The following is a 27,427-nucleotide window of genomic DNA, read 5'->3' on the forward strand; positions in this document are numbered from 1 at the left end:
AACATAGTCTTCAAATGTTCACAATATATGTCTAGCCATGTGTTAATATTTTGAGTTAATGATTGCTACACTAAAATATTATATAAAGTTTGACATAATCCTTTTATTACACACCACGTTAGAATGTTTTATGGAGTATATTGAACTATTTGGGCTTTTCTGTGAACACCATACCGTGCTCAGAGACACTGAGTTAAATGGAGACATTAAATTAACCAAATCAACATCTTTTTGCATTGTACTGTCTGTGCTTCAAGAGTACTTTAGACATGGGCTACCCACTGTAGTTGCTTTTCAATAATGTGAATAGTGTCTATGGAATGTCCTATATTGTCCATTTTACACGTTTCCAAACAAGTTGGAAAAATAACTCCTGGATTATTTGTTTTTATGAAATTATATGTAGTATATTTGAAAAAGTTTTCACTTTATGTAGATGTTTACTATATACATATTTGTCATGTGTAAAAATAGAAAGTAGCAACGGATATATAAAAAGCAGGAATATAAAATGCACTACAACAGCTATGGTTGGATTAACTGTAAAACTATAAAGACTGAAAATGTTTTTTTTCCCAGTGCATATTGCTAGCAGAATGAAAAATTGAATTGATTCTTAGTTGGTCAAAACATGTAAAAATGCATTCAATTTATAATTTGCTACTTTTGAATCTATAAAGAAAAAAACCTTTCAATGAACAAAAATCAATAACATATGTTAAAAAATATTCTGTTTGACAATGGAAATGTATTCTCTTTGCCGAGTAAACATTGTGTTCTACAAGGAACTTTCTACACTGACAAATATTACAATGGTAACCAAGCGAAGTTAATGCACAATTATGTAATATCACCGGCTATTATCACAAAGCATCCCATGCACAAGAAACACCCAGAAAAGCATGTGAGATCAGCACAAATTCCATCTTCAAATAACGTTTTTCTAACCTGCGGATTAAATTTACGCACTAACTTGTTTTCAGTAGAAACCCCAACAAAATATAATTAATGGCAAAATATTATTATAAGATAGGTGCAACAACAAACTCTACAAGCAACTTTTTACGAGAGAGGTTCACTATGCAGTGAATTTTAAATAGATTCATTGGCTAAGGCTTATTTTAAAGGTAATGAATTAACTAAAATAGAAAAATTAGGCTTTATTTCCAGTTTTTTATAAATCCTCTTTAAATTATCGCTCTGCATTCTGGAACAGAAGTAAATATTGATCTCTGGTGATCTCATCTGAGCTAACTTTAACCTAAGTGAAAACATAGCACATTTTATCTTAATGTAGTGGAAAAAAATGCCAAATGTTGTATAATTGTAAAAACATTATACATCCAGTTCTACGTTAATTGCTCGAATAATCAAGCTTTGCAGTGAGAGGCATTTTACTGATCAGTTTAAAAGCTTAATCTGAACAGTTACAAATCGAAAAATCCTTTTTATTTCACATTGTACTGTTCTAAAAGCCGAAGCAGAACATCAAAACGTTCACAATGAGATTTAGGTCTATAAAGTTGATTTTTCACCTAATGTGAAGCCACTTGCTCATTAATCCCAACGCGTTTCCCCTCTGATGGAAAGAACACATCTTACGGTACATATGGGAGGCATCTGCCTTGGAGTTCTGCCCTAACAAGCTTAAAATCATCTGAAGATAAAATCAATAAAACATCTGTTCCAAAAAGCAGCGTCTCTGTGGGTAGGTTCACGATATCATTCTGAAACAGAGGTTATCACAGAAGCTGAAATGATTTCTCTGCTTTGCGTTTGGTCCCTAGAAAGACTCATGTTATTTCCTTGGTTACACTTAACTCTGCAATAAATTAAACACACATTTAGAACATTGGCGAATATAGTGTCAGAGTTGATGAGCCAAGCAAGTCATTGTATTATATTGCTTACCTCCTTTGTCACTCAGAGGTTTACGCTGTTTTTGGTTCTGCATGTTTATTGGATTTGCACCACTGACTAAAATGCAGCATTATGTCAAGTTTCTATATTGGTTCATGGGGACATGTAGCATCCAGCTCGAATATTTAGCATAGAGAAATGGTAAAAAAACTGCCTGCCTGTCAAACTACTGGTAAGCGCTGTCATTTTTATTATCGGCTGCCAGTCATGCACATAATATCAACACTGACATGCTATTCTAAGCCATCCAATTTTCCAAGTAGTGAGTTAAGGAATTCAAAGAGTAAAAAATGAATTCTGACCAACTGCACTGTGCCGGGGAACCCTGAGGGCGCTCTTTTCATGGCAGTAAACAGTGGCCGCGGCCAAGGCTTTGATGGGAGAGGGTGGAATTATTATTTGAGAACAATAATAGTATTTGACAACATGAAATAGAAAAGGGACTGACTGCTCTGCTTTGTAAAGGATCTGCTCCAACAGCAAGCTATTCTGTCAATGCGATATATATATATATATATATATATATATATATCATAATCACAGATCACCTCAATGTAGTCTGGTTGCCCTTATTGTATCAGAACTGGGCTTATACATGTATGCTCATGATGAATGGGAATTACTCTGCTACAATTTTAATAAGCTGCTGTCTGGAACTAGAACTCACACTAGTCTTAGGCAGCATTGGGATATGTCCCAGTCAGGCCCGGACTGGCCATTAGGCATACTGGGCAAATGCCCAGTGGGCCGCGATGGCCATGGGCCGAGGCAGGCAGGGGAGGTCCTAGGATCTCCCCTGCCTGTCTATGCAGGGCCGGCACTCGGATAGCTGTATTCTATGAAGGGCCGGTGGGGAGATCAAAGATCTCCCTCACCGGCCCATTTAAATAGACATGCGGCTGGGGAGGGAGGGAGAGGACCCAGCAGAGCTCTATCTTGCAGCTCTGGCCAGGTTCCTCTCACGAGATCCGGCGCTTTGCCATGGCAATGACCGGATCTTGCGAGAGTGAACTCTAGCCCGCAGGCTAGAGTTCACTCACCGCTGGACCACCAGGGATGAAAGAGTGCCTGAACCCCCCTCTCAGATACCACCATGCCGGATCCTCCCTCCCCTCCCAGGCTAAAGGTAAGAAGGGAGGGGGGAGGGGATATAATGTATGCTTATTAGATTATTATAATTTTTTACCCCCCAACACACAATCCCTTTTAACATTCACCCACAGCACTCTCACCCACATCACACTCAGCACTCTCACCCACATCACACTCAGCACCCTCACACACATCACACCCAGCACCCTCACACACATGACACTCAGCACTCTCACACACTTCACTCTCATCACTCTCACACACATCACACTCAGTACTCTCATACGCATCACACACAGCACCCTCACACACAGCACTCTCACACACATCACACTCAGCACCATCACACAAATCACACACAGCACACACAGTAACCTCACACACAGCACTCACACACAGCACCCTCATACACATCACCCACACACACAAATCACACACAGCACCCTAACACACAACACCCACACACACAAATCACACACATCACCCTCACAAATCACGCAGCACCCTCACACACAAATCACACACACAGCACCCTCACAAATCACACACAGCACCCTCACACACAGCACTCACACAAAGCACCCTCACACACATCACCCACACAAATCACACACAGCACCCTCACAAATCACACAGCACCCTCACACACAAATCACACACACAGCACCCTCACACACAAATCACACACACAGCACCCTTAAACACAACACCCTCACACACAAATCACACACACAGCACCCTTAAACACATCACACACAGCAGCCCCACACACATACACATACCCAGCACCCTCACACACATACACAGCATCCTCACACACATCACACACAGCACCCCTCAAACACAGCACCCCTCAAACACAGCATCCATCACACACATATACTGCACCCTTAACATACACACTACACCCCTCACAGACACTCACTGCACCCCTCACACATACACACAGAACCACAACACACTGCACCAAACACACGCACACACACACAATATTTCCAAACATATCTATCTATATATATATATATATATATATATATATATATATATATATATATATATATATATAAAAAAATTCCAAGGCCAGGCACTCCTCCTTCCAGATAATTTAAAGTGTTATAAGCCTAGGTGCAATCCCGCGTTATATACAGAGAAAAGTAATGAAGGGAGCACACTAGGTCTTAAGAAAAATGCAAAATTATTTACTGCATTCCAAAGAATACATCGCTGTGGTATACAAACAAATCAACGTTTCGACCCTGATCTTGATAAAGACCCAGCAGGGTCGAAACGTTGATTTGTTTGTATACCACAGCGATGTATTCTTTGGAATGCAGTAAATAATTTTGCATTTTTCTTAAGACCTAGTGTGCTCCCTTCATTACTTTTCTCTCTCTATATATATATATATACACACACTACAGCACCCCTCACACACACTGAACCCCTCATACACATATTGCACCCCTAAACACATTACATTCCAGACACACACTAGATCCCTTACCCAACTCTGGATCATATACACACACTAGATCCCTATATACACTCTGATTCTGTTATATACACACGCTCACTAGACCTGCTACACATTCTGGGTCCTTCAAACACACACTAGACTTCTGTATACACACACACACTGCACCACCTACACACACACTACATTCCTAACATACACACTCTGGATCCCTTATACACACACTAGATTCCTTGTAAACAAACACATGCTACACCCCTAAACACACACTCTCTACAACCACTACATCACCTATACACACACACACACACACACACACACTATAGCCTGTATGCACACACTTACTACTTCCCCTATACACACATTCTCTACAGCCCCTAGCCACATATGCATTACATTACACCACAAACTCAACACAACTAAAACCGACCTTATTACACAATACCACACCACAATCAGCTCACTCTAAACACACACAATCCCACAAGCAGGCTCCAAACACATGCACAATACTCTTTCCTGGCCCTTTTATCTCCTGGTATCCATTTATAGAGACACCAGAGATAAGTTGCAAGGAAACACAGTGCAAGCATGTTATTAAATTTGCTTGCACTGTGCAGAACAAATACAGTTTTTATTTCTCATGCTAGAGCTCTTTAGCAGAGCTCTGCCCTGGAAGAGGATTGACCCAACGCTCACTTTGACAGGGGGCGTGTTTGTCATTGGTGATGACGAAACACACCCACTCTACCCCGCCCCCTTCTTAGTGGGCCGCTGTGCTAAAAAAATGCCCGGGCCGAATTTTTCTCCCAGTCCGGCCCTGGTCCCAGTTCTGCCCTGCCCATACTGAACACTTACCCCTACACCGCACTAAATATTACATTAACCTTTACATTACTGTAGCACTAAACATTATCCCCTAAACTACCTTAAAGGGAAACTATAGGCACCCAGGCCACTTCAGCTCATTGAAGTTGTCTGGGTGCACTGTCCCTGTCCCCCAGAAGTCCTGCAATGTAAAACTTTACAGTTTTAGAAAAACTGCAATATTTACAGTGCAGACTGCCTACAGTGGCTGTCAAGGAAAATCCCATAAAAAAGTATTTTTGGGCTATGTTTTACTATGGGGAAGTTCAATTGCTTACACAGCACTCGACACGCATGTGCATTAAGTCCCCCCCTACCAGCTGACGTTGGTGGAGGCAAACCGCAAACCAGGTGTTATTTAACCCTTTACAGCACTTGGGGCAGCCTGGTGGGGGGCTAGGGTGGGGAGGGGGGAATACATCTTTGAATTCCTAACACTAAAGTGTTTCTTTAACATGCACACTAAAAGTAACCCTAATCTAAAAATCATAAAATATAAAAGATGTACAATGATGAAACATGTATTAGGGGTTAATTATAATGAACCATAATCTATCATAAATGGTTTATTGCTATGCAGTAAATATATTAATAGCATTTGGTTGGGGTTTTCATTTTTGGTTCATATTATCTATTTCATGGCAATCAGGTTAAAAAAAAATCTACTTACATGACTTAAAAATGTATCCTCTTGCCCACAAAAATTGAAGGATAAATACATGGTGTCTGTGTAATGACCTATGCCTCTACATATTTTATGTTGAATATTTTATTAAAAGAACAAAAAATATCTATGAATAATAAACTAATACTTATAGATAGTATAGAGCAGGGGTCCTCAAACTCCGGCCCCCCAGATGTTGCTGAACTACAACTCCTATGATTCTTTGAATTATATAGACAGCAAGAGAATTATGGGAGTTGTAGTTCAGCAACATCTGGGGGGCCGGAGTTTGAGGACCCCTGGTATATAATGAGTCATCGCATGCCAAACGAACAAAGACACATAAGAAAGAAACAAAAATGGACTGTTTTCCAAGTAAATAAAGATAGTTTGGCTAAGTGGCCGTGACTTAGTTCCTGACCAATTTCCTTAACAAGTGGATCTTGTCTGGGTACCATTTGGAGGGATTGTTTTTTTTCTTATTCGTAATTTTCTTCAGTAAGACTGTGTAAAATTAATGTACAAAGGTATCAATAAAACAGACTGAATGCCAAACATGCTAAATTGTTGGTTGACTTAAACTGTAGTTTATATGGTCTCAATTTACCTGTAAAATTAATTGTGGGGATCCCAATTTGAAAGTAATTTTTCCCTTGAGTTTTGCTAATTTGAGGTAAATACAATTTAGTTGAGTTTGACATGGTCCAACATAATAAAGGACTTCCATAATAAAGGACATCCATTTACTTTCATTCAATAATGCAACTGAAAATGTCATGCCAAAATAAATGAGTTAGAAAAATTATCTTACTCACCATTTCTAATTTGCCAAATTTTGCATAAAATGTGCAATTCATTGGCTAATTCTCCAAAAACTCACTGTTTAGTGGAAAAACCCTTTAAGTATAAAGTCTATAATTTAATAAATAGGACAGGTAATAATCTAAACTAGCTGGCGTGTAATGTACATGTCAACTTTAACACAGTTAACTTGCAGCCAAAAAGAAGCAGAGGAATAATATAATTTAACTACTTGAGACATTTAAGTTTTACGTCTTAAGACCAAACTTTTTCTATATATATTATTTCTCTAACTATGTGTAATCATTAGTAACAGGTAATTGGTTATTATGAATATTTTCTTTGGAATTGTTCCAGCGTAAGTGGGTAAATGTAACTTATTCATTCACTTAAAGATTATAGTATGACAGAGCTAGGTTCTCTTTTGAGCTGGTTTCCATATTTAAGATTAATGTTTATTGTACGTATTAGATCATACTCGCTCTCAGCCACTTTTGGTAGTAAATTTGCTTTGTTCTATTAACTAAAACATATTGAGCAATCTGAATATAACACTCATATAACACTCCTAGCAATAGCTACTTGCCAAAGATTTAACTGTGAAATTAACACACACACAATCCCCATCATGGCTAGCAAGATCCCCGTTAATGTAGCATACTTTCTAATGTGTCCTCTTCACTGAGAAGTGGTGTGAGTGGCGCACTTCTTGTTTGTGAATGGTTTGTCCCACAATAACAAGGTGTATAAAGTAATAACTTCAAGGATATTGAAAAGCTCCAACTTAATATTTAAGATAATCTTCTTTTATTTTCCACCTATAGGTTTAAATATTTCAGGTTTTAAACCTGTACGTGGGAAATAAAAAAAGGTTTTGTAATGAATATTTTGCATTTGAATATTCTTGAAGACCACTGTTGTTATTTATGTTCTATATAAAACCATGGTCATTAAGATGGACCTGTCTTCTTATTTGAGGAGACATGACTTTAAGAAACTCCATTATGGAAAAAATAGGGTTAAATTCCTGTCCAGACCTAAGAAAAATCACTTATCACATTTATTGATATCCTAATACGAGTGCACAAAAATGGTTTGAAACTTTAGAAACAACTTTCACATATTTGATGAATATGTGAAATGACACTACAGTATATCACGGAACTAAGACTTGGCGTTAATAGAGTCAGTTTGATTCATAGCCCTCTTGTTCTTTTTTTTTTTTTCTCTGCTCTTCACCTAACACATTTAGACAGTGCCAAAGGGAGAAAGATGTAGAGATTTGCCAAAGATCACACAGAGAACAAGTAACTCAGGCAGCCATTTGACCAACAAATCTGCCATAAAACTGTGCTCTGTAATTAATTTTGCTTGTAAATAAAGTTTCTCTTCACATTACACATTTAAATCATAAGCATAAAGGATGTGAATTGTTCAAAGCACATTCTAAGAACCTAAGAATTAACTTGGAACTAAATATTAAAAACTGGATTTTGAAAGTTCAATATTATTGTTGAAAACTGAAGAATGGCCTTATAGCATCAACACAAAATATTTGTAGGCAGAGCATTTGAACTTTGTGTGATCTTACCTTCACTTGCATGACGGTCCCTAAAAATGCTTTTGGGGTGTATGTTAAATCCTTCGATGTCATGGACTGATGATGCTCGTCTCATGCTGCAAACACTTTCACTTGACCGTGCGTGTGACAAATGTGTACCAGTATTTGACATGTCTGGAAAAAGCTGGTCCCATTGTCGTTTTGGTGAAGAGTGATCTAGAGGTCCAGTTACATTAACTAAAGGTGAACATTTATTAGAGTCAATTAGCGCTTTTGTGTCATCTGCTTCTGATGGGCTGCAGCTTTCCTTTGTAGGTGACTTAAAGTGCTTCATGGCCATAGAGTCTTCGCTGTGCTTCGATGCATCCACTATCACGGCATCAGGATCTTCCTGTGGTAATGACTGCTTTCGATAGCTCAAAAGTCTCAGTGATGGTAACCGGAGTCCAAACAATCTGCCTGCATAAAAATAAAAATAAACATAATATGATTAACACATCCCTGTTTATACATTTATCTACAAAAATAACACAATAAAGTTTACATTTTAAATGCAAAATCATTGGGGTCTATTTCCTAACATTCAAGGTGCATTGGTTTAGAACCAGACTTGTCCTATTTGTGTGAAATCATTATCTTGAAGAAAAATTGGCTCTTCGATATGCATTAAATGGTTACAAAGTCACCATTTGAAAATTACTGATTTTCAACTGAGTTTATTGGCTATGGCTTGAGAAATACCAAATTGCAACTACATGTATAACAAGCCGGCTGTTCTAGAAGCACCATCTTGTAATAAACATTGGAAACTAGGAGGGTTGGTTGTTCAAGATGGGGATTTAGGTGTATCTTATGTCCCTTCTTGAACAGCTTTACAATGAAAAAGACTGTTGGACTGTTGGGGGCAGTTTTTAAGGTGCAATATGATTATTTAATGAAAAAAACTATATTATTAAATGCCAGTTTTATTTAGTGAATTAAAATAGTTTTGCAAATTTAAAATAATTATAATGATCGTATTACAGATATTACCAATGCTTCTTCTCTTTTCCACAGATTGAAGTAAACATTATATGGAATCACTCAAGGGCAGCCCGCCCTTACTTAAAACATACATGGACCAAAGCTAAATGTGGTGCCTCTACTCTCCAATATTATTGGCTACCCCATGTTATCCACCATTTAACCAGCTGTTAGCATCCGTAGCAACCTACCAAGGTTGTACAGAAGGAGAAAGCTACAGACTTCAGACAAGGGAATATTTGAAAGGGCTCTTTAAGTGTACAATAGGCACAAATTGATGCCTCATTTTTAATGGTGAATTTAGATAGCGCAATAAAAAAAAGCAAAAATAAAATTAAATTAAGTAAAAGAAAACACATTTTTAAAGTTCTTTAAGATGCTTTACACAGACAAGTGTCAGCAAGCAACAGACTGCTCCTTGATCAGAAAGAGTCTCCACCTCTCGGGAAGCTTCTCATTCTGGTTTATGGGGGTATTGCTCCTCCTGCAAAACTCGTTACAGTGGAGGCTTATAAGATAAGCACTCTATCATCCCCTGAGGCAGGTTCATTCATCACATGGGATGAGAGGAATGGTACAATAAGCTGATAACTGCCATACTGAGATTGCTAAAGTTTATACAAACCAGTTTCACAGTTTTGTCCATTTTTTAAAACAATTTAAAGTGTAATTGCTACATTTCTGTTTTAGATTTTTTGTCTGAGCATGCAAATGTGTGGAGTCATTTATGATAAATTAATGTTCATATTGTTTCACTTTTTATGCAGATCTCATAATGTTTCCATAAATCTTCCATACTACCCACTGTTCCTGAAAGCCAAAACAAAAACTGTAGGAGAAGACTTCTTCTGACATATCTACGGGTTGTGTTTTGGACTTTATACTGGGAATTTGTAGTGCTAAGCAAAAAATCATGAGTAACAAGCTGTTTTGAATTTAATTATTTTTCTGTGCTTTTTAAAAAGGAAAACATCACACCATTGATAGCATGGATTTACGAATAACGAATGATGGCATTATTCCATCCAACACAAGTTGACTATTACCGTTCTGTAAATAGTAGTTTTATGCAAAAATCATTATTTATTATAAAACGTAGTGAAAAATATTACCTAGTATTAAGTATGGAAAAACTAAATAATTTTAATTATTTACAAAGCAAAAACATAAATATTGCAATTTTCTTTGCCATATTGCCATTTAAGCCCACATGTTGACTTACATTTCAAACTTTATTTCTTATTTTGTTTATTAATAGAAACATTTGTCAAACTTAAAATGGACAGTAAAGGTAATAGTATAACATTTTATTTTTGTTAAATGTGGACATTTTTATTTATTCCAATCAATTTTCCCGATTGCAGCAAGCCAATTTAGATAGCTCTTAATCATATAAATCTCAATAAATTGCAGAGTTTTAAAGGGCTACATACAATGATTTAACATATATTTTGCTAATCATAGATTTAATATTCTGAAACTGTAACCTTGCATTATATATATATTTTAGACCACTAAAGTTGACAGCACAATGCTTTGACCAAATACAGAAAATGTAATACAAAATAATAATTATCTTGCTGTATGAAATCACACTCAAAAAAATCAGAATTACATAAATTTCTGCTTCAATTGTTTAACATCCATATAACTGTTTCAATGAAGTTCAGTTCCCAAGTAGTACCATGTGAGTATATTGATTGTGTTCAAAGTGGAAAGCAAAGAAATCATAAACACTCCATACTGAATTCTCTTGGGGCTATTTAATAAAGTCTGAATGGCCCCGTATTGAATAGAACAAAACTATCTGCCTACATATGGAGACATTAAGACTTCAGATTCCAAATATTGTTCACGCTATTCAAACATGTCTGAATTTGCCTATTTAGGCTGCAAATGGGCTTGAATTTGGTCCAAATGCAGTCGGACAGCTGACATCTGACCGAATGCTTCAAATCCAGGCCTGGGTACTTCAAATACGGGCATGAATAAAAAAAAAAAAATCCAAACTATTTGTTTTGCCAATGTGTAAATAATTAAAACCCTCAGCAGCACAAGGGTTTATTATGTGGTGGCTGCCCAGAATTTACCAGTGAGCCACCACATAAAAAAATAAATAAGTAAAGTAATATTTCACTTTCAATATTACTGAAAAGTGTGAAACCTTCCTAGGTCCCCATTTGTCATGGAGCAAGTTTGGGCATATCTACTAAACATTGCTGGATAGATTACTGTAATATACGGGGGGAAGGGGGGATTATGGTCCACCCTTACTCCCACTCTTAGTGGTCCTAATAATACTATTAAATATGGTACAACCTAGTGTCCTCTCCCAGGCCCCATCCAAGGGCAACGGGTGAGGTCCCAAATAATACTATTAAATGGGGGGGGGGACCTAATGTCCTCCTCTCAGCCCCCACCCATGGATGGGAACTCTAAAAAATGAAACAATGGAAGGTGATAATGTCATTGTCTAGCTTCTCCAAAATTGATATACCTGACTACGTGTTCCAAATTTTTTTTGAATATTTTTTATTACAAAACCATCATCATTTTTAAAAACATAATTACGGAAAAAAGTTCTCTAAAAATTCCGAAATATTTCAAATATTTTTAGTTTGACAGCAACTGGAAAGTATGCTTCATTAGTGCTAGCAATACGGACAATCATTTATTCTAGTCTGGCAAGTAAATAACACAATATTCTCAATTCCATCCATAAACCCCTCCCATTATTGCATCATTTAAATATACTTTCACAGGAACTCAGGAAATAATTGATTAAAGCATTTTCATCACAACCTGTGCTACTGACAAATGGATCCATAATTTTGTTTCAGTATCATGGAATAACTCACAGTTGGGAAGCTGGATGTCTGTGGACACTTGTTCACTTAATCATCTGATATCTTAACAGAATTTAAATTGAATATATCAACTCTGTGCATTGCTGTATATCATAAATTCTACTTAGACGGAGTAAAGGTGCCCTGCCATCATTTAACTCAACCATTCTTGGAATAAGTTCCAGATATACAGTGATCTCGTAGAACTAAATTAATGACAACATATTCTAGTGGTGATAGTTCAAGAAGTCATTGGGTGTAATCAAACTAGTTTCAAGTTCACCGACAAAAACTGGAGTTCTCCCCATAGGCATAGTCCAGTCTACTGCTGAAATTTTTTGCCAATAAAGGTATACTGTGAGCTGCGAGTACTGGGGTAACTAATGCCTCGTTTCCACTGAGCGGATCGGTTCAGGTTGGTACAGTTTGGAAGGTTTAGAATGGACCAGCCCATTCTGGTGAGCGTTTCCACTTCAAGTCAGACCTTCAGGGCCATGCAGGGTTTAGAAAAAACGCTCTTCCTGTCCACCAATCAATGGATTGTATAGTAGTTCCGCCCTAACCGAACCGTTCCATTTTCTATGGCCCTACATCTGAAGCAGGACCCTGAATGGATTGGTATGGTTTGCTTGTATGGACCACTTTCATAATGGAAACACCCAAAATAGCGAACCGTACCGAACTGAACCGAACCGATCCGCTCCGTGGAAACGAGGCATAAGTAAATGATTATATTATTTGAAAAACATCTGTGAAGATAAAAATTTTGCCTCCTTCCTGTGTTGTACTGTTGTACAAGGGCATGATACATAGCGTTAAAACTAAAACAAAGTTTCTGAATCGTTGGCATTGCAATCAATAGGGTCAAATTAAATCTAATTCTACTAGATCTCAAGTTACAGGTTAACATGATGATTAACAAAAACTATTTGTTTTAAACACATGGGTAATATGAGAATAAACAGAATAAATACTTTTAGCTTTTAATGCAGAGATTTGTTTCCTTTTGCATATGTTTTATTAAGTAAACCGTAAAAAAGTTTTGCTTGAATTTTTTTGAAGTATTTTTCCATATTTCTGATTCCCTCATTTGCTTAGTGAGTAGTTTACTTACGCCATTGCAATTATTATTGTGTTTGTGAGCCGCATTCTAGATTACTAAAATAAATCATAGTTTGTTCATCAATACCATGCAGAACATTAGTAAGGATTTGAATTGATTCGCTTCCAAGAGGGATTTAATATATGAACAAAAAAAAAAAAAATCTTTGTAAACATTTCAGTGAAATGAACGATTTTTTTTTAATAGATTACCTATGGAAGTGCCCCTTGAATGGTCCTTTTCATCTGAAATACAATGAAATTATATTCATGAACATTATTTTTGTCATTAATTGTTTATATAGTGACAACAAATTCTATAGGATTAAACATATAACAAAATATTGTTGGATACACAAAAAATCGGATACAGCAGGTTTTAAGACGTTCTGCTCACAAGTTTACAATATAAAAACGGAAGAGAACGTTTAAGCACAGGGAACAAAAAAAGATGTATATACAACTAATACTGGAATTGTATAATGTGTTGGCTAGCGGGTATATATAAAATACAATCATTAGCCAGGGGTAGGCAACACTCTGCACTCCAGATGCTGTGGACTACATCCCCCATAATGCTCTTACAGCTATAATGCTGGCATCAGGGGAGTAATTCACAACATCTGGAGTTCAAAAGAAAATCCCCAATTTACACCTTGTGCAAATATTGTTTATATTCTCTCGATTTTAACATGTTAGTAAGGTTTCCTGCCTTAATCACTTAATCAACTCGCTCCTTCATGATTGACAAACTACCTTTATTAAGCAGATGAGCCAGGCTCTAGCTTTAAATTGTGAGTGAAGTATGTAAAAAAAAATGTAAGTTCAAGGAAATAGCCAAATATTCATATCATCTTTTTTCAAAAGACATTTAATTCTGACCTGTTATCCTTATGGTTTTTGCATTTTCTGCCAAAGCACAGAGTTGACACATCTGCTAGAACGAGCAAATTAACCTTATTAGGTGTTAAATTGATTTAAAAAGTTACTCCAAGCTATATGAACACCTCAGTGATTTGAAATGGTCACGGTGTCTGGAGTGTTTATGTGTAGTATTTCTGCATTTGAAATGCTGCACATATGGATTTTAAACTCATTGCTGATGGAGGTACAACTCCACCTCCAACAGTGTCACTGGTGCATCATGAGTCAGCCTAGAATACGAGTTCAGGGCTGGCTAATGTCAAGTTTGTGCACAGTCCTATTTATTCATTCTTTGGACTGAAATGGTCAGCTAATGCTCTCAGCCATTGGATAGCCAATGGGAACAACTTCTGGCTTTTACAGCTTGGTTCTCATTTGCCACAGGGGACCCAGGTAAGGAAGAAAAATGGTTTGCCCCATTTCAGGGAAGCAGGACCAGGGTATTCCTGGCATCATAACCACAACAGCAGGCTAACCCTGTAAAATGGCTTTTTCCAGTCATGCAAACAAAACAATTTATTTTCAGATATTACATTTTTTTCCAAGTAAAACAGGATATCAAACATGATTTTCGTCCACAGACGTTTTCTCAGTCAATGGCTATGGGGGAACCTAAAGACGATGACATCACGGTAATGGGGGAACCTTATGTGCATGCATGGTGAGCGCTGTGAGCAGATTGGACCTTCCCCATAGGAAAGCATTGAATCAATGCTTTTCTGTGGAGGTTTTCAGAGGCTTAGCACGAGGATGTCCAGCATCATTTCACTGAGTTAAACTCCATGTGAATAGAGGAAGTACCTCTAGCCACTGTCTGGATACCATCCGCTAGAGGCAGTCTTAACCCCGCAATGTAAACATTGCAGTTTCTCTAAAAATGTGATGATTTTCACATGCATAGCATGAGGACATCCATCATTATTCCACTGATTCAAACTCTATGTGAATCAAGGAAGCGCCTCTAGTGGATGTCTGGAAGACAGCCACTAGAGGCAGTCTTAACTCTGCAATGTAAACATTGCAGTTTCTCTAAAACTGATGTTTAACCCCTTAAGGACACAACTTCTGGAATAAAAGGGAATCATGACGGAATATTTCCGTCATGTGTCCTTAAGGGATTAAGGGGACCGGATTACTGCACCCAGACCACATCAATGAGATAAAGTGGTCTAAGTGTCTATAGTGTCCCTTTAACATCCATACAATAACACGGAAATACAGAATTTCTATGTTGCATATTGCATGTTTTGCAATCTTTCTTAAGCTTTTCGTCCAGCTTTTACATACATGATAATTAGAGGTTCTTCAGTATCTTCCAATTTCTACTAAAGGAACCTGACGATTCTCATGTCACTTACAGACAGGCCTTTATATCATATCGTCAGATAATTTTATTCATTGGATACCTGCAGGGACAACAGCACCATCACTGGAAAGGTTTTACCATTAAAGGTTTACATCTGAAGGGTTAAAACCTGAGGGACCTGGCACCTAGACCACTTCATTGAGCTGAAGTGGTCTGGTTGACTATAGTGTCCCTTTAAGAGACTTGGCAAGCAGCATAAGAAGTTTGTTTTATTTGTCTTGTTTTTTTTTTTTAAGTTTGCTATTCAAGACTATTCATGGTATAGCGAACAACCGTATCCTATAACAAACAAGTATATATATATCACGAAACAACCGTATCCCATGACAAACAAGTATATATATCACAAAACAACCGTATCCCATAAAAAACAAGTATATATATATATATAAATATCACGAAACAACCGTATCCCATGACAAACAAGTATAAATATCATGAAACAAACGTATCCTATAACAAACAAGTATATATATATCAGGAAACAACTGTATCCCATGACAAACAAGTATATATATCACGAAACAACCGTATCCCATGACAAACAAGTATATATATCACGAAACAACCGTATCCCATAACAAACAAGTATATATATATATCACGAAACAACTGTATCCCATGACAAACAAGTATATATATCACGAAAACAACCGTATCCCATGACAAACAAGTACCGTATTTATCGGCGTATAACACGCACCAGCGTATAACACGCACCTCATTTTCAGAAGGAAATTCCAGGAAATTTCCCCCCTCATCCCATAGTGTCCCCCCCCTTTCCATAGTATTCTCCACCCCCTCCCATAGTATTCTCCACCCACTCCCATAGTATTCTCCACCCCCTCCCATAGTGTTCCCCCCCTTTCCATAGTATTCTCCCCCCCTCCCATAGTATTCTCCACCCCTCCCATAGTGTTCCCCCCCTCATCCCATAGTGTCCCCCCCCTTTCCATAGTATTCTTCCCCCCCTCCCATAGTATTCTCCACCCCCTCCGATAGTGTTCCCCCCCTCATCCCATAGTGTTCCCCCCATTTCCATAGTATTCTTCCCCCCATAGTATTCTCCACCCCCTCCCATAGTGTCCCCCCCTCCCATAGTGTCCCCCCCTCCCATAGTGTCCCCTAGTGCACTTTCCCTCTTGTCCCATAATTACTTACCTGTCTTGAAACAACCGTATCCCATAACAAACAAGTATATACATCACGAAACAACCGTATCCCATGACAAACAAGTATATATATATCACAAAACAACCGTATCCCATGACAAACAAGTATATATATATATATATATATAAATATCACGAAACAACCGTATCCCATGACAAACAAGTATATATATCACAAAACAACCGTATCCCATAACAAACAAGTATATATATATCACGAAACAACCGTATCCCATGACAAACAAGTATATATATCACGAAACAACCGTATCCCATAACAAACAAGTATATATATCACCAATGAGGGAAGAATTTGTGTTTTTTTTATCCTTGATATCGAAAGAAATTAAAAGTAAGTAAACATATTGAATCTATATAGGAGACTAGGAATAGCTGCAGTTTCCAATATGGTTTAGACTGGCAATTTTTTGACCGGGTTTTTATGCCTTGTAAAAAAGAACCTAGAATTCTTAAAATGCTGCCTTTTTCAAGGATATTGCATTCAAGAGATATTTTCTAATGAATACGCTGGGAGTCATTTACTAGATTCATTGAAAAAAGAAAGCATTTTCGAGTCCCTGTTGGTATATTTTAATAGCATGTCCAGATGGCATTTACTCAAGCTTTAAAAATGAACCTATTGAAGAAATAACATTGGGGCTTGATACAGCAGTTTATATACCAGGATAAAAAAAGTCCTAAAGTAAAAATACAAATATTCTATACTCGGGGAACTTTCATTCAACCCAATGGCCAAACCTATAAAATTAATGAGCTTTTTTTTTTTTTTTTTTTTTTTTTTTAATAAAAGGAAAACTCCTAACGGCATAACCACGATAGCATGATGTAATGGTTATTGTCAGGGGTCAAGTCCTGGGGGAAAAACTGAGTGAACTCGCCCAAGATTCACCCCCCCAAAAAAAAATTTAAAAAAATTATACGCTTGTATGCATATATACTTCTCAGAAAATATGTCTGTGAGTGCAGGACTGTCTGTATATAATGTGCAGTGTGTGGCTGTCAGTGCAGCACTGTCTGTATATAATGTGCAGTGTGTGGCTGTGAGTACAGGACTGTCGGTATGTAATGTGCAGTGTGTGGCTGTGAGTACAGGACTGTCGGTATGTAATGTGCAGTGTGTGGCTGTCAGTGCAGGACTGTCTGTATATAACATGCAGTGTGTGGCTGTCAGTGCAGGACTGTCTGTATATAACATGCAGTGTGTGGCTGTGAGTGCAGGACTGTCTGTATATAACATGCAGTGTGTGGCTGTCAGTGCAGGACTGTCTGTATATAATGTGCAGTGTGTGGCTGTGAGTTCAGGACTGTCTGTATATAATGTACAGTGTGTGACTGTGAGTGCAGGACTGTCTGTATATAACATGCAATGTGTGGCTGTGAGTACTGAGCATATATCAGCATATAATGTGTTGTATGTGAGAGTCAGTATGTATACAGTGTGCTGTGGCTGTGAGTAATGAGAGTCAGCCTGTATACAGTCTGATGTGGCTGTGAGTGATGACAGTCCGCCTGCCATGAGCCGCAGTTCCAGCCGCACTGACCTCTGGTGCGCACTGACCTCTGGTGCCCCCAGCAGGCGGATCGAGCTCCTCCCGGAGACAGTGGCTGCACATTGAGCTGGGTCTCGCTGGCTGAATGTTCTCTGCGAGTGGATCGGGAGCAGCTGCAGGGAGAATCCAGTGCAACCCCACAACTCCCAACCACCCCAGCACAACCAGACACAAGTCCCAGCCATCCCAGTCCCAGCACAACCAGACACAACTCACAGTCACTCCAACAAAGGGCAGGTCCTGCAGGAATACTAACGGGAACGGTTTTTACTGCTGTGAAAAAAGTGCAGGAACGCCATTCCCACGCGTTCCTGCAGGACTCGAGCCCTGGTTATTGTGCCAGGAGAGCCCAGGTCCCCCCAATGTAAGAAGACAAACTGCTTAAAAGGTTTGACTTCCTATCTGGAATCAACTGGGCATAACTCCTGGCCTCTTCTTTTCCACTCTCGACAGTTGCAGTGTCCTGGTAGAAGCTCCTAAGCTAAGATCTTCAGTAGCTAAGAGCATCACCTGGCTCTCAGACCAGAGGGGAAGGTGCAGGCAGTGACACATGGGACCCATATAAGTAATCAAACTTGTAAAACAACTATTTGACCATTTACACTGTGGTAGCTCCATGGCTCTCCTGGCACTATAACCACTATAGAGCTCTGTCGAGGTTTTGGTGCCTAAAGTATTCCTTTAACCTTGGCTGTTCTCTACGAAGGATATATTTTACAAAGTGCACGTAGTGCAGTGTTAAAATGGCTCTCAAAATCTACCATGTCTATATTTCTACTAATCAGTTAAGCGGCAGAATTTGTTAAAACCATATAAATACATTTCAGTTCTAATATATATTTTTAAGGTTTACTGTGACTGCACCACCTTTTCATAATCCAACATACATTACAAAGGAAGCTGATCTGAGCAAGACCCTTCTGCTTGTTCACGAAGGCTAGCGACAAATACTTAAGCTTTTGCTTTCCCATTAAGCAAAGTTGTGGAAAATTGTGATGAATCTAACATGAGTTTGATAGAGAAGATGATAGTATTCATCCAATATATATATAAGATGTTGCAAGTTGAAGGCAGTGACATGTCTCCACTGTAATCAATGACACATAGTAATTTATAGAAACATGATCTTAAGTTAACCTGTTATTCAGTGGTTACTTTTCAAGTAGATATGCATTTAAGGCATACATTGCAATGACAAGATTTGCAAAAAGATCAGTTCCTACACAAAGTAATTTGATGAATCATCCCACAATCATTAGTATGCACACTAGTATTTGTGAGTTGCTACCACCTCACATTGAAGGAGAATGACTGCACTATGGATGCAAAGGTTTAAATCTTCACTGTAACGGCACTACAGTACACTTCAATTAGGTAAACACACATATTGAAATATTGAAATCATCTGTGCATTCACTATAATTATATTGTTTCTTTATGAACACATTCCATCAAGTTCAAAATTTCTTGCAATGCTGATTTTTCATAAGAAGAAATTTCCAAAATAATTCTAATTGTGCATCATAAGAAAGCATTCTTGAACCAAAACGGCTTTGTCACCGGGAAGAAAAAGTAAGCATTTCATAGACAATTTTGTTTATGAATTGTTCATAGAGATTGCATTGAAACGCAGTCAAAATATATCACAAGACAAAGTTGGGGCTACCTTGCCTTATGGTAAAATCCTACTTGACAAAAGTCAAACTATGGTCAAGTTTAGTCAGCGACAGCTCTGGTAATAAGGAATTATCTCGCTTATTGCGAGATAATATCTTGCATGCCCAAGGTCATCACTGATATGGGCACGTTTCAGATAAAGCTGCAGGAGCTGAAGAAAGACTATAGGGGCAACCATGGATGAGAGCATCAGGTATGTATAACTTAGAACCATAAATGAGCCCCTTGGCCACCACACCCCAAGTGGCAATATCACCATCAAGGGTCTTTGCAAAAGCCACAGAAGGTGACAGACCCACTTTAAATTCCAATAAAATTTCTCACTGCTTCAATAATTTATTATTATTAAATATGTTTGGTTGTGGACTGATTTGATAATATCTGAAGGACATCAACTGATATTTTAAAAGTGATCATGGTTAGCAATTGTTCACGAAAATTGGCACTTGCTATAGTTGCCGTATAGCATTTGTCTATGGCAACCTGAGTAGTATACAGAAAAAATTGTATACTTAGAGTATGACAGGACATATAGCCTATGGTAGGCTGGAAAGAAAGGCTGGGCAGATGTCCGTGGAAGGCTGCAGAAAGGAGAACAAGTCTGTAGGACTCTTGGATGGCAAAAGAGATTCGGGATCTTTTTTTATCAGTAACTCCAGCCTAGAGACAGAGACAAATGTCAACTTGTAGACAAGGACATTATTGCAGGAGAAGCACAGGCTTTATTCCAAATTAATGGAAGCCTGAAAATAACTGATTGTATTGTATCACTCCATGATTGTATGTGCACTTAACCCGAGGACTCTATCCAGGGCTGTGTTTGTGCCAGAGACCGCAGACCTATTACTTTTTAGGTAGCTGTACCTAAAGGAAAGTATTTATTGTTATAAGTACTACTCATACAGTTATCTCTGAGAGGTCAGGGGAGGAGAGCTATATCTGGGTGTCATCAGTGTACAGGTGGTGATTATAATGTGCTTTGAAAATATTCTTTAGAAATGTTGCTATGTTTAGTAAAATATGTTATTACAGAACACATAATCAACTGGAATGCCTAATATTATATATAATTTGCATATATATCAAGATACAAATTGCATATACAATCATGAAAAAATAAAAAAAGTACACCCTCTTTATATTCTGTGGTTTTACATATCAGGACATAATAACAATTGTATGTTCCTAAGCAGGGTTTACATTTAGGTAAATACAACCAGATAAACAACACATGATATATTAAAACGTGTTATGATTTATTTAACAAAAATAAAGCCAAAATGGAGAATCATGAATCATGAGGTGTGAAAAACCAATCACACCTCATGATTCAATAGCTTGTAGAAGCACCTTAAGTAGCAATAACTTGTAGTATTTGTTTTCTGTATGGGTTTTATCAATCTCTCACATCACTATGGAGAGATCTGGCCCACTCTTCATTACAGCGTTGCTTCATAGAAACATAGAATGTGACGGCAGATAAGAACCATTTGGCCCTCTAGTCTGCCCAATTTTCTAAATACTCTAATTAGTCCCTGGTCTTATCTTATATCTAGGATAGCCTTATGCCTATCCCACGCATGCTTAAACTCCATTACTGTGTTAACTTCTACCACTTCAGCTATAGAAAGATAGAATGTGACTAGCATTTGTTTATGCACAGCTTTCTTAAGGTCCTGCCACAGCATTTTAATCGGTTGAGATCTGGACTTCGACTGGGCCATTGCAACATCTTAATTCTTTTCTTTGTCAGCTATTTTGTTGTAGATTTGCTTGTGTGCTTGGGATCATTGTCCTGTTGCATGACCATATTCCAGCCAAGCTGTCAGTCAGATGGCTTGACATTTGACCCTAGAATACTTTGTTAAACAGAGAAGTTCATGGTTGACTCAATAACTGCAAGGTTACCAGGTCCTGTGGCTGCAACACAAGCCCTCCACCACAGTGCTTGACAGTTGGTATGAGGTGTGCTGATATGCTGTGTTTGGTTCCACCAAACGTGGTGCTGAGCATAAGACCAAACATTTCCACTTTGATCCTATCTGCCTAAAAGACATTGCTGAAAAAATTTGGATTTTTGTTCAGATGCAACTTGCAAACCTAAGTCATGTTCTTTTTAGAGAGAAGAGGATTGCCCCTGGCAAGTCTTCCAAACAAACCATACTTGTTCAGTCTTTTTCTAATTGTACTGTCATGAACTTTAACATTTTACATACTAACTGAGGCCTGTAAAATCTGAGATGTAACTCCTAGGTTTTTCACAATTTTTCTGAGCATTGGGGTGAGTTTGCTGAGACATCCACTCCTGGCAAGATTGACAACTGTCTTGAATGTTTTACACTTTTGAATAATCTTTCTCACTGTAGAATTATGGACTTTAAATTGTTTGAAAATGGCCTTATCACTCTTCCCAGTTTCATGGGCAGCAACAATTGCTTTTCCAAGATCATTGCTGATGTCTTTCCTCCTTGGCATTATGTAAACACACACCTGAATGCTCAAGACCAGCAAAATGCTAAAATGTTGGCTTTTATAGAGGTGGCCACACTTGCTGATGATTAGTGATGTCGCGAACATAACATTTTCGGTTCGCTACTGGCGAACGGGAACTTCCTCAAACGTTCGCGAACCAGCGAACTGGGCGAACCGCCATTGACTTCAATGGGCAGGCAAATTTTAAAACCCACAGGGACTCTTTCTGGCCACAATAGTGATGGAAACGTTGTTTCAAGGGGACTAACACCTGGACTGTGGCATGCCGGAGGGGGATCCATGGCAAAACTCCCATGGAAAATTACACAGTTGATGCAGAGTCTGGTTTTAATCCATAAAGGGCATAAATCACCTAACATTCCTAAATCACAATGGATATGGATTGACACCTGACATATGACATATTGACACCTTGACATATGGATTGACACCTGTCCTCAGAGACCATGATACACACTGACACAGAGCAGAATAGGGACTGTTCCTCCTACATAGGGTCACTTGGCAGATATGGATTGACACCTGTCCTCAGGGACCCTTATACACACTGACACAGAGCAGAATAGGGACTGTTCCCCCTACATAGGGTCACTTGGCAGATATGGATTGACACCTGTCCTCAGAGACCCTGATACACACTGACACAGAGCAGAATAGGGATTGTTCCCCCTACATAGGGTCACTTGGCAGATATGGATTGACACCTGTCCTCAGGGACCCTTATACACACTGACACAGAGCAGAATAGGGACTGTTCCCCCTACATAGGGTCACTTGGCAGATATGGATTGACACCTGTCCTCGGGGACCCTGATACAAAATGACACAGAGCAGAAAAGGGACTGTTCCCCCTACATAGGGTCACTTGGCAGATATGGATTGACACCTATCCTAAGGATCCCTGATACACACTGACACAGAGCAGAATAGGGACTGTTCCCCCTACATAGGGTCACTTGGCAGATATGGATTGACACCTGTCCTCAGGGACCCTGATACACACTGACACAGAGCAGAATATGGACTGTTCCCCCTACATAGGGTCACTTGGCAGATATGGATTGACACCTGTCCTCAGGGACCCTGATACACACTGACACAGAGCAGAATAGGGACTGTTCCCCCTACATAGGGTAACTTGGCAGATATGGATTGACACCTGTCCTCAGGGACCCTGATACACACTGACACAGAGCAGAATAAGGACTGTTCCTCCTACATAGGGTCACTTGGCAGATATGGATTGACACCTGTCCTCGGGGACCCTGATACAAAATGACACAAAATGACACAGAGCAGAAAAGGGACTGTTCCCCCTACATAGGGTCACTTGGCAGATATGGATTGACACCTATCCTAAGGATCCCTGATACACACTGACACAGAGCAGAATAGGGACTGTTCCCCCTACATAGGGTCACTTGGCAGATATGGATTGACACCTGTCCTCAGGGACCCTGATACACACTGACACAGAGCAGAATATGGACTGTTCCCCCTACATAGGGTCACTTGGCAGATATGGATTGACACCTGTCCTCAGGGACCCTGATACACACTGACACAGAGCAGAATAGGGATTGTTCCCCCTACATAGGGTCACTTGGCAGATATGGATTGACACCTGTCCTCAGGGACCCTTATACACACTGACACAGAGCAGAATAGGGACTGTTCCCCCTACATAGGGTCACTTGGCAGATATGGATTGACACCTGTCCTCGGGGACCCTGATACAAAATGACACAGAGCAGAAAAGGGACTGTTCCCCCTACATAGGGTCACTTGGCAGATATGGATTGACACCTATCCTAAGGATCCCTGATACACACTGACACAGAGCAGAATAGGGACTGTTCCCCCTACATAGGGTCACTTGGCAGATATGGATTGACACCTGTCCTCAGGGACCCTGATACACACTGACACAGAGCAGAATATGGACTGTTCCCCCTACATAGGGTCACTTGGCAGATATGGATTGACACCTGTCCTCAGGGACCCTGATACACACTGACACAGAGCAGAATAGGGACTGTTCCCCCTACATAGGGTAACTTGGCAGATATGGATTGACACCTGTCCTCAGGGACCCTGATACACACTGACACAGAGCAGAATAAGGACTGTTCCTCCTACATAGGGTCACTTGGCAGATATGGATTGACACCTGTCCTCAGAGACCCTGATACACACTAACACAAAGCAGAATAGGGACTGTTCCTCCTACATAGGGTCACCATTTTTAGTCCAAGGCAGCTCATCTCATCAGGCCTTTTTTAGTTGAATGTATCGCCCACTGTCAGTCCCTTCAGGATCCATCCCTCATTCATCTTAATAAAGGTGAGGTAATCTAGACTTTTTTTACCTAGGCGACTTCTCTTCTCAGTGACCTCCTGCTGCACTGAAGCAGTAACATGGCAAAAAAATTCCCATCTCCCCAGAGGCTGTCCTAGCACCCCGGTCATACAAATATTCATTAACGGCTTTTTCTTGTTGGAGCAGGCAGTCGAACATTAGGAGTGTTGAATTCCAACGTGTCGGGCTGTCGCAAATCAAGCGCCTCACTGGCATGTTGTTTCGCCGCTGGATATCTGCAAAGTGCGCCATGGCCATGTAGGAACGCCTGAAATAGCCACACACCTTCCTGGCCGGCTCCAGGACATCCTGTAAGCCTGTGTACTTATGCACAAAGCATTGTACGATCAGATTACACACATGTGTCAAGCACGGCACATTTGTCAACTTGCCCAACTTCAATGCCGCCAACAAATTTGTTCCGTTGTCACAAACCACTTTGCCGATATCCAGTTGCTGCGGAGTCAGCCACTTTTCCACCTGTGCGTTCAGGGCGGACAGGAGTGCTTGTCCGGTGTGACTCTCTGCTTTCAAGCAAGTCAAACCCAAGACGGCGTGACACTGCCGTATCCGGGATGTGGAATAGTACCTGGGGAGCTGGGGGGTGCTGTTGATGTGGAGAAAGACGCAGCAGCAGAAGAGGACTCAGCCGAGGAGGTTATGGAAGAGGATGGAGTAGGAGGAGTAGAGGAGGTGGCAGCAGGCCTGCCTGCAAGTCGTGGCGGTGTCACCAACTCCTCTGCAGAGCCACGCATTCCATGCTTGGCAGCCGTCAGCAGGTTTACCCAATGCACAGTGTAGGTGATATTCCTGCGCTGACCATGCTTTGCAGACCAGGTATCAGTGGATCCTTGCCCCAACACTGTGTGCCAGACATGCCATTACTTCCTTTTGCACAATCGAGTACAGGTTGGGGATTGCCTTTTGTGCAAAGAAATTTCGTCCGGGTACCTTCCACTGCGGTATCCCAATAGTCACAAACACCTGAATGTGGGTAGATGAGCGGGAACTGCTCAAGGCGAGAAACGGAGTGGCGGATGGTTGAGAGGGGGCAAGGAGGACAGCAATGGTTGACGTGGCTGAAGATGCTGGACCAGGAGGAGGATGGCGGCTTTGAGTTTGTGTGCTGCTTGTACTCATGTGTTGATCCCATAGGCGTTTGTGATGTGCGATCATGTGCCTACGCAAAGCAGTTGTACCTAGGTGGGTGTTGGACTTCCCACGACTCAGTTTCTTTTGGCACAGGTTGCAAATGGCATCGCTGTTGTCAGAGGCAGACACACAAAAAAAATGTCACACTGCTGAGCTCTGCAATGACGGCATTCTGGTGGTGGAATTCTATGCGTTGATTGGCGTGCTGTCGGGCTGACCCCGGGTGCCGATGCATGCTGTCTGACTGTGCCACTAGCTCCTTGCGACGACCTCCCCCTGCTTCCAACTCGTCTCCTCCTCCTCTCTGTCTCCCCATCTGAACTTTCGCCCTGTTCTTCTTCTTGCCGAGCGGGTACCCACTTGACATCTATGGACGCATCGTCATCATCAACCGCTTCACTTGTATCTGACAACTCAGCAAAGGAAGCAGCAGCGGGTACAACATCATCATCATCACACCGTACACCCATGTGTGTAATGCTGCCTGCCTGAGACATATCCCTGTTATCTACATCCTCTGGCAATAATGGTTGCGCATCACTCATTTCTTCAAACGGATGTGTAAATAACTCCTCTGACATACCAAGTGAAGCGGCTGTGGTGCTAGTGTTGGTGGTGGCGGCAGGCGGGTGAGTGGTATCTTGAGAGGTGCCCGAAGCTAAGCTGGAGGAGGATGGTGCGTTAAGGTTCCGAGCGGAAGCTGTAGAAGATTGGGTGTCCTGTGTTAGCCAGTCAACTATGTCCTCAGAACTTTTCAAGTTCAGGGTACGTGGCCTCTGAAAACTGGGCATTATTCTAGGGCAAAAGGGAATCACAGCACCACGACCACGATGGCCCCTGCGGGGTGGCCTGCCTCTGCCTGTCATTTTTATTTGGATTAGTGGTACTATGCATGCAAGCTAATGTGAGACCAGATATGAGTGGCACTGTGCAGTGGCAGAGGTTGGCAGAGTACACGTTGTAGGCCTGACACACCCGCTTGAAGACAACTAACTGCTATTTAATCTATAACAGTGAAAAAAGTTTTTTGGTTTTAAATGCACGCTATTGTGACACCAGATATTAGTGGCAATGTGCACTGGCAGAGGTTGGCAGAGTACACACTGTAGGCCTGACACACCCGCTTGAAGACAAGTAACTGCTATTCAATATATAACAGTGAAAAAAGTTTTTGTGTTTTAAATGCACGCTATTGTGACACCAGATATGAGTGGCAATGTGCACTGGCAGAGGTTGGCAGAGTACACGCTGTTGGCCTGACACACAGACGCTTGCAGACAACTAACTGCTATTCAATCTATAACAGTGAAAAACGTTTTTTGTTTTTAAATGCACGCTATTGTGCCACCAGATATGAGTGGCACT

At 40.0% G+C, this 27,427-nt stretch overlaps 1 protein-coding gene across 2 annotated transcripts in view; it reads right to left on the reverse strand.

Moving 5' to 3' along the window:
- KCNH7 (potassium voltage-gated channel subfamily H member 7) overlaps window positions 1-27,427 on the reverse strand; it is a 294,904-nt gene that overhangs the window by 101,553 nt on the left and 165,924 nt on the right. For both annotated transcript variants that reach the window (XM_063428623.1, XM_063428624.1), the window contains exon 4: window positions 8,410-8,834. In XM_063428623.1, the coding sequence (XP_063284693.1) occupies window positions 8,410-8,834 (425 nt within the window). The remainder of the gene's footprint in view (window positions 1-8,409; window positions 8,835-27,427) is intronic.

The sequence above is a fragment of the Pelobates fuscus genome, chromosome 8 (genome assembly GCF_036172605.1).
Source record: "Pelobates fuscus isolate aPelFus1 chromosome 8, aPelFus1.pri, whole genome shotgun sequence".
In the NCBI taxonomy this organism is placed as follows: Eukaryota; Metazoa; Chordata; class Amphibia; order Anura; family Pelobatidae; genus Pelobates; species Pelobates fuscus.